Source organism: Epinephelus lanceolatus, chromosome 15, assembly GCF_041903045.1.
Source record: "Epinephelus lanceolatus isolate andai-2023 chromosome 15, ASM4190304v1, whole genome shotgun sequence".
NCBI classification, from domain to species: Eukaryota; Metazoa; Chordata; class Actinopteri; order Perciformes; family Serranidae; genus Epinephelus; species Epinephelus lanceolatus.
In genome coordinates this window covers 34,280,506-34,293,679 of record NC_135748.1, presented here as the reverse complement: position 1 = coordinate 34,293,679, position 13,174 = coordinate 34,280,506, and the positions used below count along the sequence as shown (strand labels likewise).

Sequence of the window (13,174 nt, the reverse complement as noted above, 5' to 3'; positions counted from 1 at the left end):
TGTTTAATTTTCTAAATATTGATTATATGTTGTGAGGAAATTAAAATTAATCATCTGTCCACTAAAGTGGGCATCATGTATCGCTGGATATATTTCAACTACAATCAGTACTATCACTGCAACTTTGTTGTTCTTGAAAATACTTCATCTGCAGTGACTTTTTTGGCTGTAAATCAATTGATTTGTGTTTTTAGAAGGTAATGTACAGTTTTTGTTAGTTTGTTAAAAACTGAACACACTAGTTAAACAGCATTAAATTTCTTTTATGTCTCATATACATAATGTATATATTTTTATTTTTTATTTTTAAATTGCAAGGCTTGCTGTCCGCCAGAGTGGGCATGTGAAAAACTCCTTGAGAAATGCATGTTTAAAAAGAGGAATAAAATAAATCTTGACTGAGGTCGTAATAATTCATACATGAAAGGGATAAGTTTAAATCAATATAGTGAAGTTAAATGTTTAATATGTCCCTCTGAAAAGTAGAAGTTTAAAGTAGCAGAAAGTGAAATTACACAAGCAAAGTACAAGTACTTTAAAATTACACTCAATACTCAATTGAAGTCAGAGGTCATAGCCAGGAACTGTGCAGATAGAAGTTGGACGGGACTGTGTGTACGACTAAAAGACAGAAGTGCATGTAATAAACAGCATATGCTCCTGAGACCCGAATTTTTGTTTGGTTTACTTTTTTAATTCCTCCCAGGTATTTGGGATCAGTAGGACCTGATAAGTGTAAAAAACTAAACATTGTCAGCACTAATAAAGTCCTAATGTCCTCAAACAAGTACTTCCTGTCTGTCTTAGCTTGTTACTGTTGCTGAAATTGGTCATATTTATTAATCATAAATAAACAAGTTTCAACCATTAAATGTGATCAGGTTTTGGACCTTGTCCACTGTTGTGTCGAGATCAGCTGCAGACTGACTTGGCAGAGATGGCTGCCATCTTGTTTTCACTTGGCATCCCCCAGAAGCCAACTGTCATGCTGCTCCGGTGTGACTGTGTCGCTTTCAGATGCTTTGTAATCCAGCTGTGAACTGCTGTGTCTTTTTTGGAGACTTGGAAATTTAAAATAATAAGTCCAACACTGACCGTCTTCTGTGACCATGTATCAATTGTTTTTTAGTTGAAAACAGCTACTGTTGCCGTTAGCCGTCCTGTTAGCTCTTTTAGCTCTGTTTCTGACTGGGTGCTGTTGGGGGAAGTTCGCTCACAGAAAGTCCCCTCTTGGTCAGGTTTAGATTAAAGATTATGGTTTTTGGGTTAAATTGAAAAGACTGAAGGCTAACCTCTCCCACATCCCTGTATGGCAGCTCTGATCTCAGACGCGCTGCGCATTTTATCACCTGTTTATTCTAAATGGTTATCATTGATGTTAGAATGCCCCCTAGTGGACACCACGTACAACAACCACATACTGACAGAGGTACTGGCAATGCACAAGCCTGTGTAAATATTAATAATGGGCTGAATTTTAGCATTTAAATATTTGACTATAATTTTAATATTAGAATAATTTTACTGCAGTGCTGTGATAAATGTACTTAGTTACTTTCCACCACAGTAAAGCTGTGTGTGTTTCACAGTAACAGGAACAGAACTGCAGATGAAGCATGTTTGAGGCCTTGTACCATCTGCTGCCTGTGAGGTGACCTGTCTCACCTCAGATCAAAGACAATCAATTCATTGATTTATCGTCCTTCACATGATGCAGAGGGAGGACACTGTGCTCTTGTGACACAGTGACTAAGAAATGATGACCAGTATGAGCAGGCTCGAAGAAACTCACCATTACCAGAGCAGCATTTAGAGTTTTTCTTTTCTTCTGAAAGCAGTCATGTTCGTTATCTGTTTATCTGTTTTAAATACGGTGCTGGACAAAGCACTGCCCCCTCACTCTTCTCCCACAGTCCCCTCCTCCCCCTCACTGTCATGGGCTGCCTAGCAACAGACACCATAAATAATATGCCTGTGTCTGTGGTATGTGTGTGTGTGTGTGTGTTCACAGGCATGTGATAATCAACAGGGTATCTGTTACTAGCGCTCCTCTTTGCATGCCTGCTATATTATAGCGCTGGTCTTCATCAGCGGCACGCCGTGGGTCAACTACAGTGTTCGGGATGTTTGAATCTCTGTGTCGTCTTCTGTGCAGGCAGAGCACACGAGACCTGACTGACAGCGCCCATGGCAAGCAATAACACGGCCAGCATCGCACAAGCCAGGAAGCTGGTGGAGCAGCTGAAGATGGAGGCGAACATCGACAGGATAAAGGTGAGCAGACACACGTCACTGAGGAACCGACTTTGCTGGTGGATTTTGGGTTTCTGTTTGTGCCTGTTCAGCAGTAGAATCAACTTCCTTGAACTTTACTGAGATACTGCAGCCAATGTCAGGCAAGTTACTTATTACACTACTATTTTAAGAAAAATGACCTCAGAGGAGCTAATGGGCATTATAAATGGATGAGGGTCATGTTGTGTCACAGCAGGTGATCAAAGCTCAGAGGCTCCACTTCATTGCGGTTCAGTTCAGATCCAGTGCTGCAGGTCCGACCCATTCATGCGTTCACTTACAGTGGTTACCACTTTGGATTAAAGTCCTCTGCTTATATTAATGATAGCATGATGATATACAACAATTAGATAACCTAGACCATTTAGATGAATAGCCTGGGACGCAGGAGGGTCAGGCAGAGGATCAAAATCTGATCATCAGTGGTGTCCTGAATGTTTTATGAACAGCCCCGGACTCTTTTAGTGACTTTACGCTCAGAGGGAACTCATTCAGCGGCTCCTCTGGCAGCAGCACAGCGTCTCTCCCTCTCCTCTCTCGCCGTGCACACAGGAGTTGGTGTCGTTGTGGTATCATAACAGCCTGTCACAGGTTACAGTGTGATGATTAGAGGAGAAATGGCAGAGCATAAAGGTCCAGGTGGAAAAAAAACAACTTAATCATTTAGGATTTTACTAATCTGTTGATTTATATAGATCCCAGGGGACATTTTTTTTGTATTTGGGAGCTGTTTAAATGTGTAATTTGTGTTGAACTATTAATATTGTATACAGAATCTGAATCTCACTCTGAGTGGGGTGTGACTAGCCTAGCTCAGCATTAAGACTGGAAGCAGAAGGAAACAGTTACAGCATGTAACCCCTCCACTTTTCTGTTTATTCATGAACTAAAGAAACAAGATAAAACATGTTAATGAGTGAGCGTCAGATGTATTGGTAGGTGTGTGTTGTTACCTTTGGATAGAGCCAGGTCAGCTGTTTCCCTCTGCTTTTAGTTGGTAAGCACATGAGAGTGTTATCAATCTTCTAGAGAAGGGACACACCTTTATGTACTGTTATTAGTCACACTTGTGCTTTATCAATGATGACGTGTCAGACACCTGAACCTTCACACAGGTAAATGTTTTTAAAACGAGGTACATAAATGTTTGTTGGTTAAATATGTGTTTAGCTTATCTTAGTGTGCAGATTGGTGGAACAGTCTACCTGACTCTGTTTGATTTCAATGGGTAACTTTGGTGTTTTTCAGCCTGGACTCTAATTTCCCACTTTTTGTGTCTAAGTGTGACTAATGGGAACAATAAGTTTCAAAACTTGTCCAGTGTTGAGTGAGAGCAATGCAGCCAGCAACAGCAAAACAGGCTGCAGTGTAACCAGTTAGGGCTTGTTCACATCATCAGTTTACATCCACTAAAAGTGTGTTTGCCACTAACAGACTCAGATTATTATTTTAAGTGTCTGACAACATTATGGAAAGGATCCCTACAGAGATGGACCTTTGTGTTAAAGAGTAAGATCCTTTTTGTTTAACCAGAAACAGCTGTGAAATGACCATCACCAAACCTACCAGACTCCATTTGAATTAACAGTGATTTTATCATCATAAAACAGACTTCAAAATCAACAGGAGCAAAAATAAAACTCACAAAAAACGTCAGACGCAGACTGGCCAATCATAATGTAGCATCAGGCCGGCTCAGACCAGGGTCCGACAACAACACAGCTGTGCTCCATTGACTCTAATGCAGTCGTTTCACATTTCCCTCATTTTCAGGCTGGTTTTGTGGATTTGGAGCTAAATGTTGTGCCTGGGGCACGTTGTGTATTAATGATACTTGTTACCTGGAGAGGTTGGAAAAAGATATACGTTTCTTCCCTGTTCTAAAACCAAAATCAAACCCTGAAAAGTGTAGGGTTAGCTAGCTAGCTACTGAAGATATAGCCTACTGAATGTATACACATGCTGCTTTTGCTTTTTAATGATTATAACAGTGAAAAAAAGACCAACCCTGCTGTACAGAAACCTATGGAAGCCCATTTCCGCCACTCGATGGAAAAAAATAAGATCTATTAACTCAAAATAATGACTTACTAAGTCAAAATAATGACTATACTATGTCAAAATTATGAGATACTAAGTCAAAATAATGACTTGTTAAGTCAAAATAATGAGATACTAAGTCAAAATTATGACTTACTAAGTCAAAATAATGAGATACTAAGTCAAAATAATGACTATACTATGTCAAAATTATGAGATACTAAGTCAAAATAATGACTTGCTAAGTCAAAATAATGAGATACTAAGTCAAAATAATGGCTTACTAAGTCAAAATTATGAGATACTAAGTCAAAATTATGAGATACTAAGTCAAAATAATGACTTGCTAAATCAAAATTATGAGATACTAAGTCAAAATAATGACTTGCTAAGTCATAATAATGAGATACTAAGTCAAAATAATGAGAGTCAAAATAATTAGATACTAAGTCAAAATAATGACTTACTAAGTCAAAATAATGACTTACTAAGTCAAAATAATGAGATAATAAGTCAAAATAATGACTTACTAAGTCAAACATAATGAGATACTAAGTCAAAATAATGACTTACTAAGTCAAAATAATGAGATACTAAGTCAAAATTATGAGATACTAAGTCAAAATAATGACTTGCTAAGTCAAAATAATGAGATACTAAGTCAAAATTATGAGATACTAAGTCAAAATAATGACTTGCTAAGTCAAAAGATACTATGTCAAAATTATGAGATACTAAGTCAAAATAATGACTTGCTAAGTCAAAATTATGAGATACTAAGTCAAAATAATGACTTGCTAAGTCAAAATAATGAGATACTAAGTCAAAATAATGACTTGCTAAGTCAAAATAATGAGATACTACGTCAAAATTATGACTTACTAAGTCAAAAATAATGACTTACTAAGTCAAAATAATGAGATACTAAGTCAAAATTATGACTTACTAAGTCAAAATAATGACTTGCTAAGTCAAAATAATGAGATACTAAGTCAAAATAATGAGATATCAAGTGCAATAATGAGGTGAATGAGTACAGTTACAGCCTTCGACAATCCATACTCTTCATCTCTCAGTCACGATGGATAACGTCATTGAGGGATACTAACTCAAAACAGTGAGGTAATAACTCATGTACATCGGATATGCCACACACTACACTTTGATGTGACGTATGGGGTATGTTTGGCTACTTAAGTAGTCTACAAATTACAAAATGTAGTAAAACAGTGTTGATTTTAAGTGTTCTGTTTGGCTAAGACATAAAGTTAATTATACAACAGTTAGTTTAAGTTGCACTTAAATAGGTCAATAATATGCTCATCAGTGAATACGAGTGTTAGTGAATACAAGTGTTATTGAATCAAATTGTTCGCCACTCCTCCGCGAGTTATGAGTTATGTGAGTTACCATATATTTCCAAATAGTTGCCCGGTCACAAATAGCCGCCGGGCACCTAATAGCTGCCGGGGGTTTGACCCCATTTTGCGTATTAAACGCCGGCCCGATTAAACGCCCGGGCGATTATTTCCTCATTCATTGCCTTATGGCTGTCCCTCCTTGAGGGACTGTTTGCACTTTTACACACGGGTCGGTGGTGAAGTGGTGCACATGACTCGTGCTATGGACAGATGGACGGACGGACAGACAGCCACTTATCTAAAACAGGTAATACATCTGGCTACATCTTTCCCACATCAAATATCCGTGATCGCCTTGACCCACGTGCGTGAAAGCGCACACAGTTCCGTGTCCTCTCTCCGCAGATGCTGTGATTTGATGGCCCGGTACTCATTATAGCCCACTCTTATAAGACCCAATAATAATAATAATAATAATAATAATAATAATAATAATGATGATAAGTTACTGTGGACCTATATGCCATGCCTTTTAACAAAATTACCAGAAGAGTTCGCTGAAAAACAGGTAATATCAGCCTGAATTACTCATGTGCGTCCCCGGTGAAAATTGCTGACAGGCATGGGGAATACAGCTTCTACAGGCTCGCCATAGCTTACTGTCAGGACTCAGGGACCAGAATTCGGGATGGCAGACCGTCGGGATGGCGATATTTCGGTGTGGCGGCCTGTAACTGTTGGTTAAATGGCCCGTTCGGTTGGTATTCGGATAACTGGGGCTTTACTGGTATAATGCAATAGCACCACCCAGCGGTGAAACCCGTGTACACGAAAAAAATGAACCACTCTAAATGTTTAGAGATTTTTGTACATGAACTCACCCCTACATTATACAGTATTTTTGCACTAAAAAACATACTGGACAGGAACTGTAACCAAATAACGGCCTGGTGCAGGTTGGTGCGAAAAAAAAACAAGAAAAAAAAAAAACCAAGGCCTTGAGCAAATAGCCCCTGGTTCTTTTAAACGCCTGGGGTCAAAATCGATTTTGTGAAATAAACGCCCGGGCTACTATTTGGAAAAATACGGTATCTATGTGTTGTAAAAGCATTTTGCTCTGCTGCTGTAGACAGCCTGTCTAAATGATGTCTTGAAGCCTGTCTGATTGTATGCGGGTTTTTGTCCTTCATGTCGGCATGTTAAGCTTGTATTTTCGGTCTCTGGAGACACTCCAATAAATTCGCCTATACAGTATTGTACCAAATTGGCCTTTGTTTTATTGTGTTTCATACACCGGACCCCTTGGTTATCTTCTAGAAATGAGCTTGTAATTAATTTATTTTCTTTATTTTCTTTGAAGTTAAACACATGACTAATGATAATTAAACGTCTGTGGTGCTGAAATATGCGCCAAAATAGGTCTGATGTTTTCAGTGCTCTCACCAAGTCGTGCATTACATGCAGACATGAGGTATTATGAATGTGAAAAACAGCTTCATGTCCTTTGAAACAGTTTTCAATAGCATAGTATGTACTTCTGACAGATCAAAGACCAAAGTGAAGGTTTATATAAGTTCATATTTTTGAAACTCCATCATCAGTAGCTCTGTGACGTCATGTCATATTGTCATACCTTAGCTTTTGCTGAAACGACGCTCCTGCCTGGAGGTCTGCACAGAAGACTCCTGGCTCTCCTGACGACCACTCATAATTTAATTCAAATGTAATTTTGGGGAAAATATCCATCTTCTTGGTGTAACGCTAGTGTCAGTTTGTGTCAGTGTAGCGAGTGTGACAGTTGGTTAATTAACAGTTGTGTTTATATTTTTAACACCTGTAAGCAGAGTGATTTTACTGTTACAAGTCCCAGTGATGTTATACTCTATATCAGCACTCACGGAATGCTTCTCGTCCAGTCAAATTACTCGGTCGGAACTAACTGTTGTATAATTAACTTTTTGTCTTAGCCAAACAGAACACTTAAAATCAACACTGTTTTACTACATTTTGTAATTTGTAGACTACTTAAGTAGCCAAACATACCCCATACGTCACATCAAAGTGTAGTGTGTGGCATATCCGATGTACATGAGTTATTACCTCACTGTTTTGAGTTAGTATCCCTCAATGATGTTATCCATCGTGACTGAGAGATGAAGAGTATGGATTGTCGAAGGCTGTAACTGTACTCATTCACCTCATTATTGCACTTGGTATCTCATTATTTTGACTTAGTAAGTCATAATTTTGACTTAGTATCTCATTATTTTGACTTAGTAAGTCATTATTTTGACGTAGCATCTCATTATTTTGACTTAGTAAGTCATAATTTTGACTTAGTATCTCATTATTTTTGACTTAGTATCATAATTTTGACTTAGTATCTCATTATTTTTGACTTAGTATCCTTATTTTGACTTAGTATCTCATTATTTTGACTTATCAAGTCATTATTTTGACTTAGTATCTCATAATTTTGACATAGTATCATTATTCTGACTTAGCAAGTGATTATTTTGACTTAGTATCTCATAATTTTGACTTAGTAAGTCATTATTTTGACTTAGTATCGCATTATTTTGACTTAGCAAGTCATTATTTTGACTTAGTATCTCATTATTTTGACTTAGCAAGTCATTATTTTGAGTTATTAGATCTTATTTTTTTTTCCATCAAGTGGCAGAAATGGGCTTCCACAGGAACCAGTGAAGGGAAGCAGGGAAACTTTGCTGATAGTCAACCAGCTGTGTGTCATGAAGATGAACATTGTTTGACTTGCTGGGAGCAGCACAGGGTGAAGCCAAACATCGTTCATCTGCACACAAAGTGATGCCACACAACTGGTTCAATATCAGCAAAGTTTCCCTTTATATTCATTGTCTTGTGTGTTGATCAGCAGTGATGTGGTGGTTCACTTTGACACTGTGATCTATAGTTCGGCTTTAGCTTCTAACTATCTTTGTCTTTTTAACCTGTTGTTGCTGCTGAGTCAGTTTGACATCCTGGATATATCCTTCAAACACAGACTGTAGACCCCTCTGTCTGCTTCTCTCTGGAATCACTCTTTCATTTTTCCAAAAATATGATAATGTTTCTTCAGGGAGTGCAGTTTGGTACAGTGTGGGCTCCATGCTTACTCTGACAGCTTGTTGGACCATCACAAAGGGGCGGGGCTTAGCGAGAGGTCAATTGCCCACAAGAACTTCATTACAGCCTGTCTCGCTGCTGTCCTGCTCAATCATGGACTAATTTGAAAAACTGTGGTCTCCATTAGTCACTGAGACAGAAGAACATGGGAAAATAGGGTCCAGGTCCAGCTACATATTTACCATACAGTCATGAGAGTGGTCAATCCTCTTATCTAACTCTGAGAAAACAAGTGAACATTTCCCCAAACTTCTTTATCTTTATCATTGTACACTGACATGTTGTATATGTGTGTCTGTTTAATCACAGGTGTCAAAAGCAGCAGCGGACCTGATGTCATACTGTGAAGCTCATGCCAAAGAGGACCCTCTGTTATCGCCTGTGCCAGCGTCAGAGAACCCGTTCAGGGAGAAGAAGTTCTTCTGTGCCATCCTGTAAACTCGGTATGGCCCTTCAGCAGTCTGCTCCGTGTGGAACTTTGAACGTGGACGTTCAAAATACGTAGAAATCTTCTAGTAGGAGGGCACGGTGATTATTGCCCCCCCTTTGTCGAACGGCACGTAACGAGTGCGAAAATTAAAACCCACAGAGTTTACATGTAACCATTAAAGGGGTTGTGATTGTGATTTGTTGAGGGGTGTTGCAGCATGTTGAAGGGGTCTGTGCTTTTAGATGACACTAAAGGGGTGATGATGATGATGATGATGATGTGTGATGATAACCCAGAGACGTGACGGACAACCAGTCAACCTACCAAGTCTTCAGGTTGTGATGTGTACAAAACAAAAAAAATAGATAAAGTGAGAATAAAAATATTTTGTGGTTCTTTTTGGGACTTCCTCTGTTAAATGGTTTGTGGGTGGGCAGAGCAACGTAGGACAGCAAACTAAAATACGCCTACCACTAGACGCCACCTGATTATTGGAATGTTTTTTAAGTTGTTTATGTTTATTTCAACTTTACCTATCACCTAGATATCTTTCTATAACTGTACGTGCAACAGCTCTCTTTTGTTTTTACACCAACAGGTTAGTGAAAGCTTTTTTAAATGGGATGTTTGAAACATTCGATTCTGTGATTCTTCTTTACCTGTCTGAAAAATCTGATCTCTATGTATCAACATCTATCCGGCAAATGTGATGCAGTTTGTCTCCTTCAGATACAGAACCCTCTTTCTACTGTTTGTATAAAATAACTAGCAAGTAAACTGTGCTGTGCTGTGAGTTCTGGATGTTTGTGTTTGTGTCATTAACTATTGCATGAAACAGACAAACAGTCGTCTTTATTTTCTTTCATGTGCAGATTGTGTGAAACAGGGCGGCCTCCGTCAGGAAGTGCCAAAACATTAAAAACAAGAATGATTCAATACAGACTCAACCAGGCCGTCTCTCACATATAAATAACACTGGGGACAGGTTTAAAGCTGGGGTAGGCAGAACTTGACCGAATTTAAAAACACACCTAGCTCTCCTCTCTCTGTCCTAAGCCCCTCCCATCAGACGAACACAAGCACATGCTCACACTTCATACAGTAACAGCGTTTTTTTATAAATTGATTTATTTATCTTAACTCACTGTTCAGTTCTCTCTGTGTGTATCAGGCCACAAAGAGACAAGAACTAGCTAGCTACCACACCCCGCAGTCCCTCCACCTCACTCCCTGGAGCCTGGTCTCACTCCCAAGTCTTCGAAATGTTTAGTTTAACAGTGCCTAGCGGTGTCAGGGGGAAACACAGCGGGACAAGGACGAAACTTAAGGGCCGTTTCATAGTCGACGCAAAGGCACGCAGACGCGAATGCATTGGGACGCATCGAAACGCATTGGCCGCCATGATGCGTGCTTGTGTCTCAAAATGTGTCGTCCATTTTTTAGATATGCGACGCAGCGACGCATGTAATATCATGCGTTGCCAGCGTGGATGATAATGCAAGCGACGTACTTGAAATCAACCACTTTTTGTTATTCACAGAAGAAGCAGGTATAAAATCTGGCGGGCGAGGAGGATAAACTTTGTGAACTAGTACGGGCACACCCCCATTTATATGACAGTTCTAGTGCCCTGCACTCTAATAAAATAGCAGTACTAGCTAGCTACAGCAGTACTAGCTAGCTGGAATGTACCGATTACTCTGCTACCCCCTATTGTGTGAGCGATGTACTGTTTGTGTTCAATGTGTTGACTATGAAAGGAAGTGTGTTGCTCGCGTCGCTTGCTCGCATTGCATTCGTCGACTATGAAATGGCCCTAAGGCAGCGAATGTCAGAGTGGGGCGGTTGGGAGTGGTCTAACAAACAGGACTTTCACCCGAGAAAGTGGTGTTGTGTAACCAACTTGACACAAATTTACATGCAACACTTTTGTTTTTGCTCCCATTTTTCACAGGTGTAACTGAAGCTGTGTTACACTTACACGAAGAGAAATATACAAATCTAAGACACCATTTTGTATTGTTGCAACTGTAGCCCTAAATGGGAATAAAACTTTGTAAAACTGTCCTAGTAACTCACCCTGACACATAGCATTTGGCATCTTCTACGACTTCTGGCTTCGATTAGGGCTTGGTTGCAAAATTTAACCCAGCAATATCTCCAGCAGCTGAGTTTATCCTTTGTAAGCACCATTTTACATTCCAGAAAGAGCATTTTGTTGCAGGAGATTCGCCCTCTGTAGATGTGAAACTGCATAATTATCTAACATTACTGATCATTTAAGTGAAACATACAAGAAGAAATGTTAATGACACTGCTACAAATGTGCAAACTAAGGGTCTTTCCATAGAGATTAGTCCAATGACATGCACTGTAACTAGTAAATGGACTTTCTCTCTAGTCTTCCAATCACTCATGGTTCTTTTACACCACGTCATTACAAACAATCCTCACACCAACAGCCATCAGGAGAAAGCAGGGGTTCAGTTTCTTGCCCAGGGATACTTCAACACAGACTGTAGGAGCACAAACTACAAAAATGAATGACACAGCTACAAATCTGCAGGTAAGGACCTTTCCATAAAGATTTAAGATAATTGATAATTATCTTAAGACTAACTTACCATTGAAATTATGTATTTTAATTAGACGTTTTTTAATTTATTAAAAGTGTTGAACATATTTAGATTTAAAAAATAACTACTTTTGTGATAGGAACAACTAGTTTTGTAATTATTGTTTTTATTTCATCTAACCAACATGCAGTACCGCCGCAGCCCACTAGATGGTTTTTCGAGGCCTGCCAGTGAGCTGTGTTAAAGGGCGTCTATATGGAACAGGCCTTTAATTCCTTTTACACAAAACACACAGTGGTTGCTGAAGGCAACGACACACACTCACACACTGACACACATACATGGACAGGTACTATAACCTCTAAGTACCTCATGTGACCCCACTTCAAAAATCCTAAACGAACCCTTTGAAGATGGTAAAGATTGACAGCTTGACTGGTCGTGGAAAGATGGAGAATTTTGGAAGTGGGAGTCGAAGACAACGCCACACCTCCTGCTTATTAAGTGGTGCAGGGAATCAACTCAATGAAAAATTGTGATTCCTGCACACACTTGTGTACCTATGTATTGATTTATTCAAAAAAGGTTGACATTTCTGTCACTCAGGTATCATGGGAATTAGGGGTGCACAGTATTATTGGCATGTCATCGGTATCGGCCGATATCAGCTTAGAACTGGCCAACATGCTTTTTCTTATACACAATATTACACAATGAATGAATGAATATGAATATTGTATTTCATTTCTCCATCTGCTGGTGTGCCATCATGATAAGAGTAAGCATGCATAATCCACTACAGAAGATCACTAAAATTAGTTGGGGGGAAAAAAGTGTATATATCGATATCAGTATCGGTCAAAGCAGTTGTTATATAATGGCATATATTCGCAAAAAAAAAAATCTAATATCGTGCATCCCTAATAGAAGTTGTAGGAACTTGCTGGGGTGCCATTGATTTGATGAGTTTCTGTTGGTGATTGTGAACCATCATGCAACTGTGAGCTGAGTGTTGTGTTGAGAAAGGCCTTTAAAACTGAAATGTGTAAATAAATTAAGGCAGGGGTATAGTTGTGCTGATAACACAGTTATTCTGTGACTTTAATTTTAGAAAGGAGCCATTGCGATTAAGGAGAAAGCTGGACTGACGACCTGTGATTTAATGGCAGCACTCAGCCCTACACAAGTGAAGCCGATGAGAAAAGAATATTGTCAGAAGTGGGATTCGAACCCACGCCTCCAGGGGAGACTGCGACCTGAACGCAGCGCCTTAGACCGCTCGGCCATCCTGACACATGTTACCACTATGACAACCTATTTATTTT

The 13,174-nt window shown here is 39.2% G+C and overlaps 1 protein-coding gene and 1 non-coding gene across 2 annotated transcripts in view; one reads left to right on the top strand and one right to left on the bottom strand.

The window, feature by feature from the left end:
• Positions 1 to 10,063, top strand: part of gng2 (guanine nucleotide binding protein (G protein), gamma 2) — a 28,375-nt gene extending 18,312 nt beyond the window's left edge. The window contains exons 3-4 of the mRNA XM_033642024.2: positions 2,156 to 2,274; positions 9,153 to 10,063. Of these exons, the coding sequence (XP_033497915.1) occupies positions 2,188 to 2,274; positions 9,153 to 9,281 (216 nt within the window). The 5' untranslated portion in view covers positions 2,156 to 2,187 and the 3' untranslated portion in view covers positions 9,282 to 10,063. The remainder of the gene's footprint in view (positions 1 to 2,155; positions 2,275 to 9,152) is intronic.
• A 2,996-nt stretch (positions 10,064 to 13,059) lies between these two features.
• On the bottom strand, positions 13,060 to 13,142 carry trnal-cag (transfer RNA leucine (anticodon CAG)). The gene has a single exon. It is a non-coding gene; the product is annotated as a tRNA-Leu (tRNA).
• Between the last annotated feature and the right edge of the window lie 32 nt (positions 13,143 to 13,174).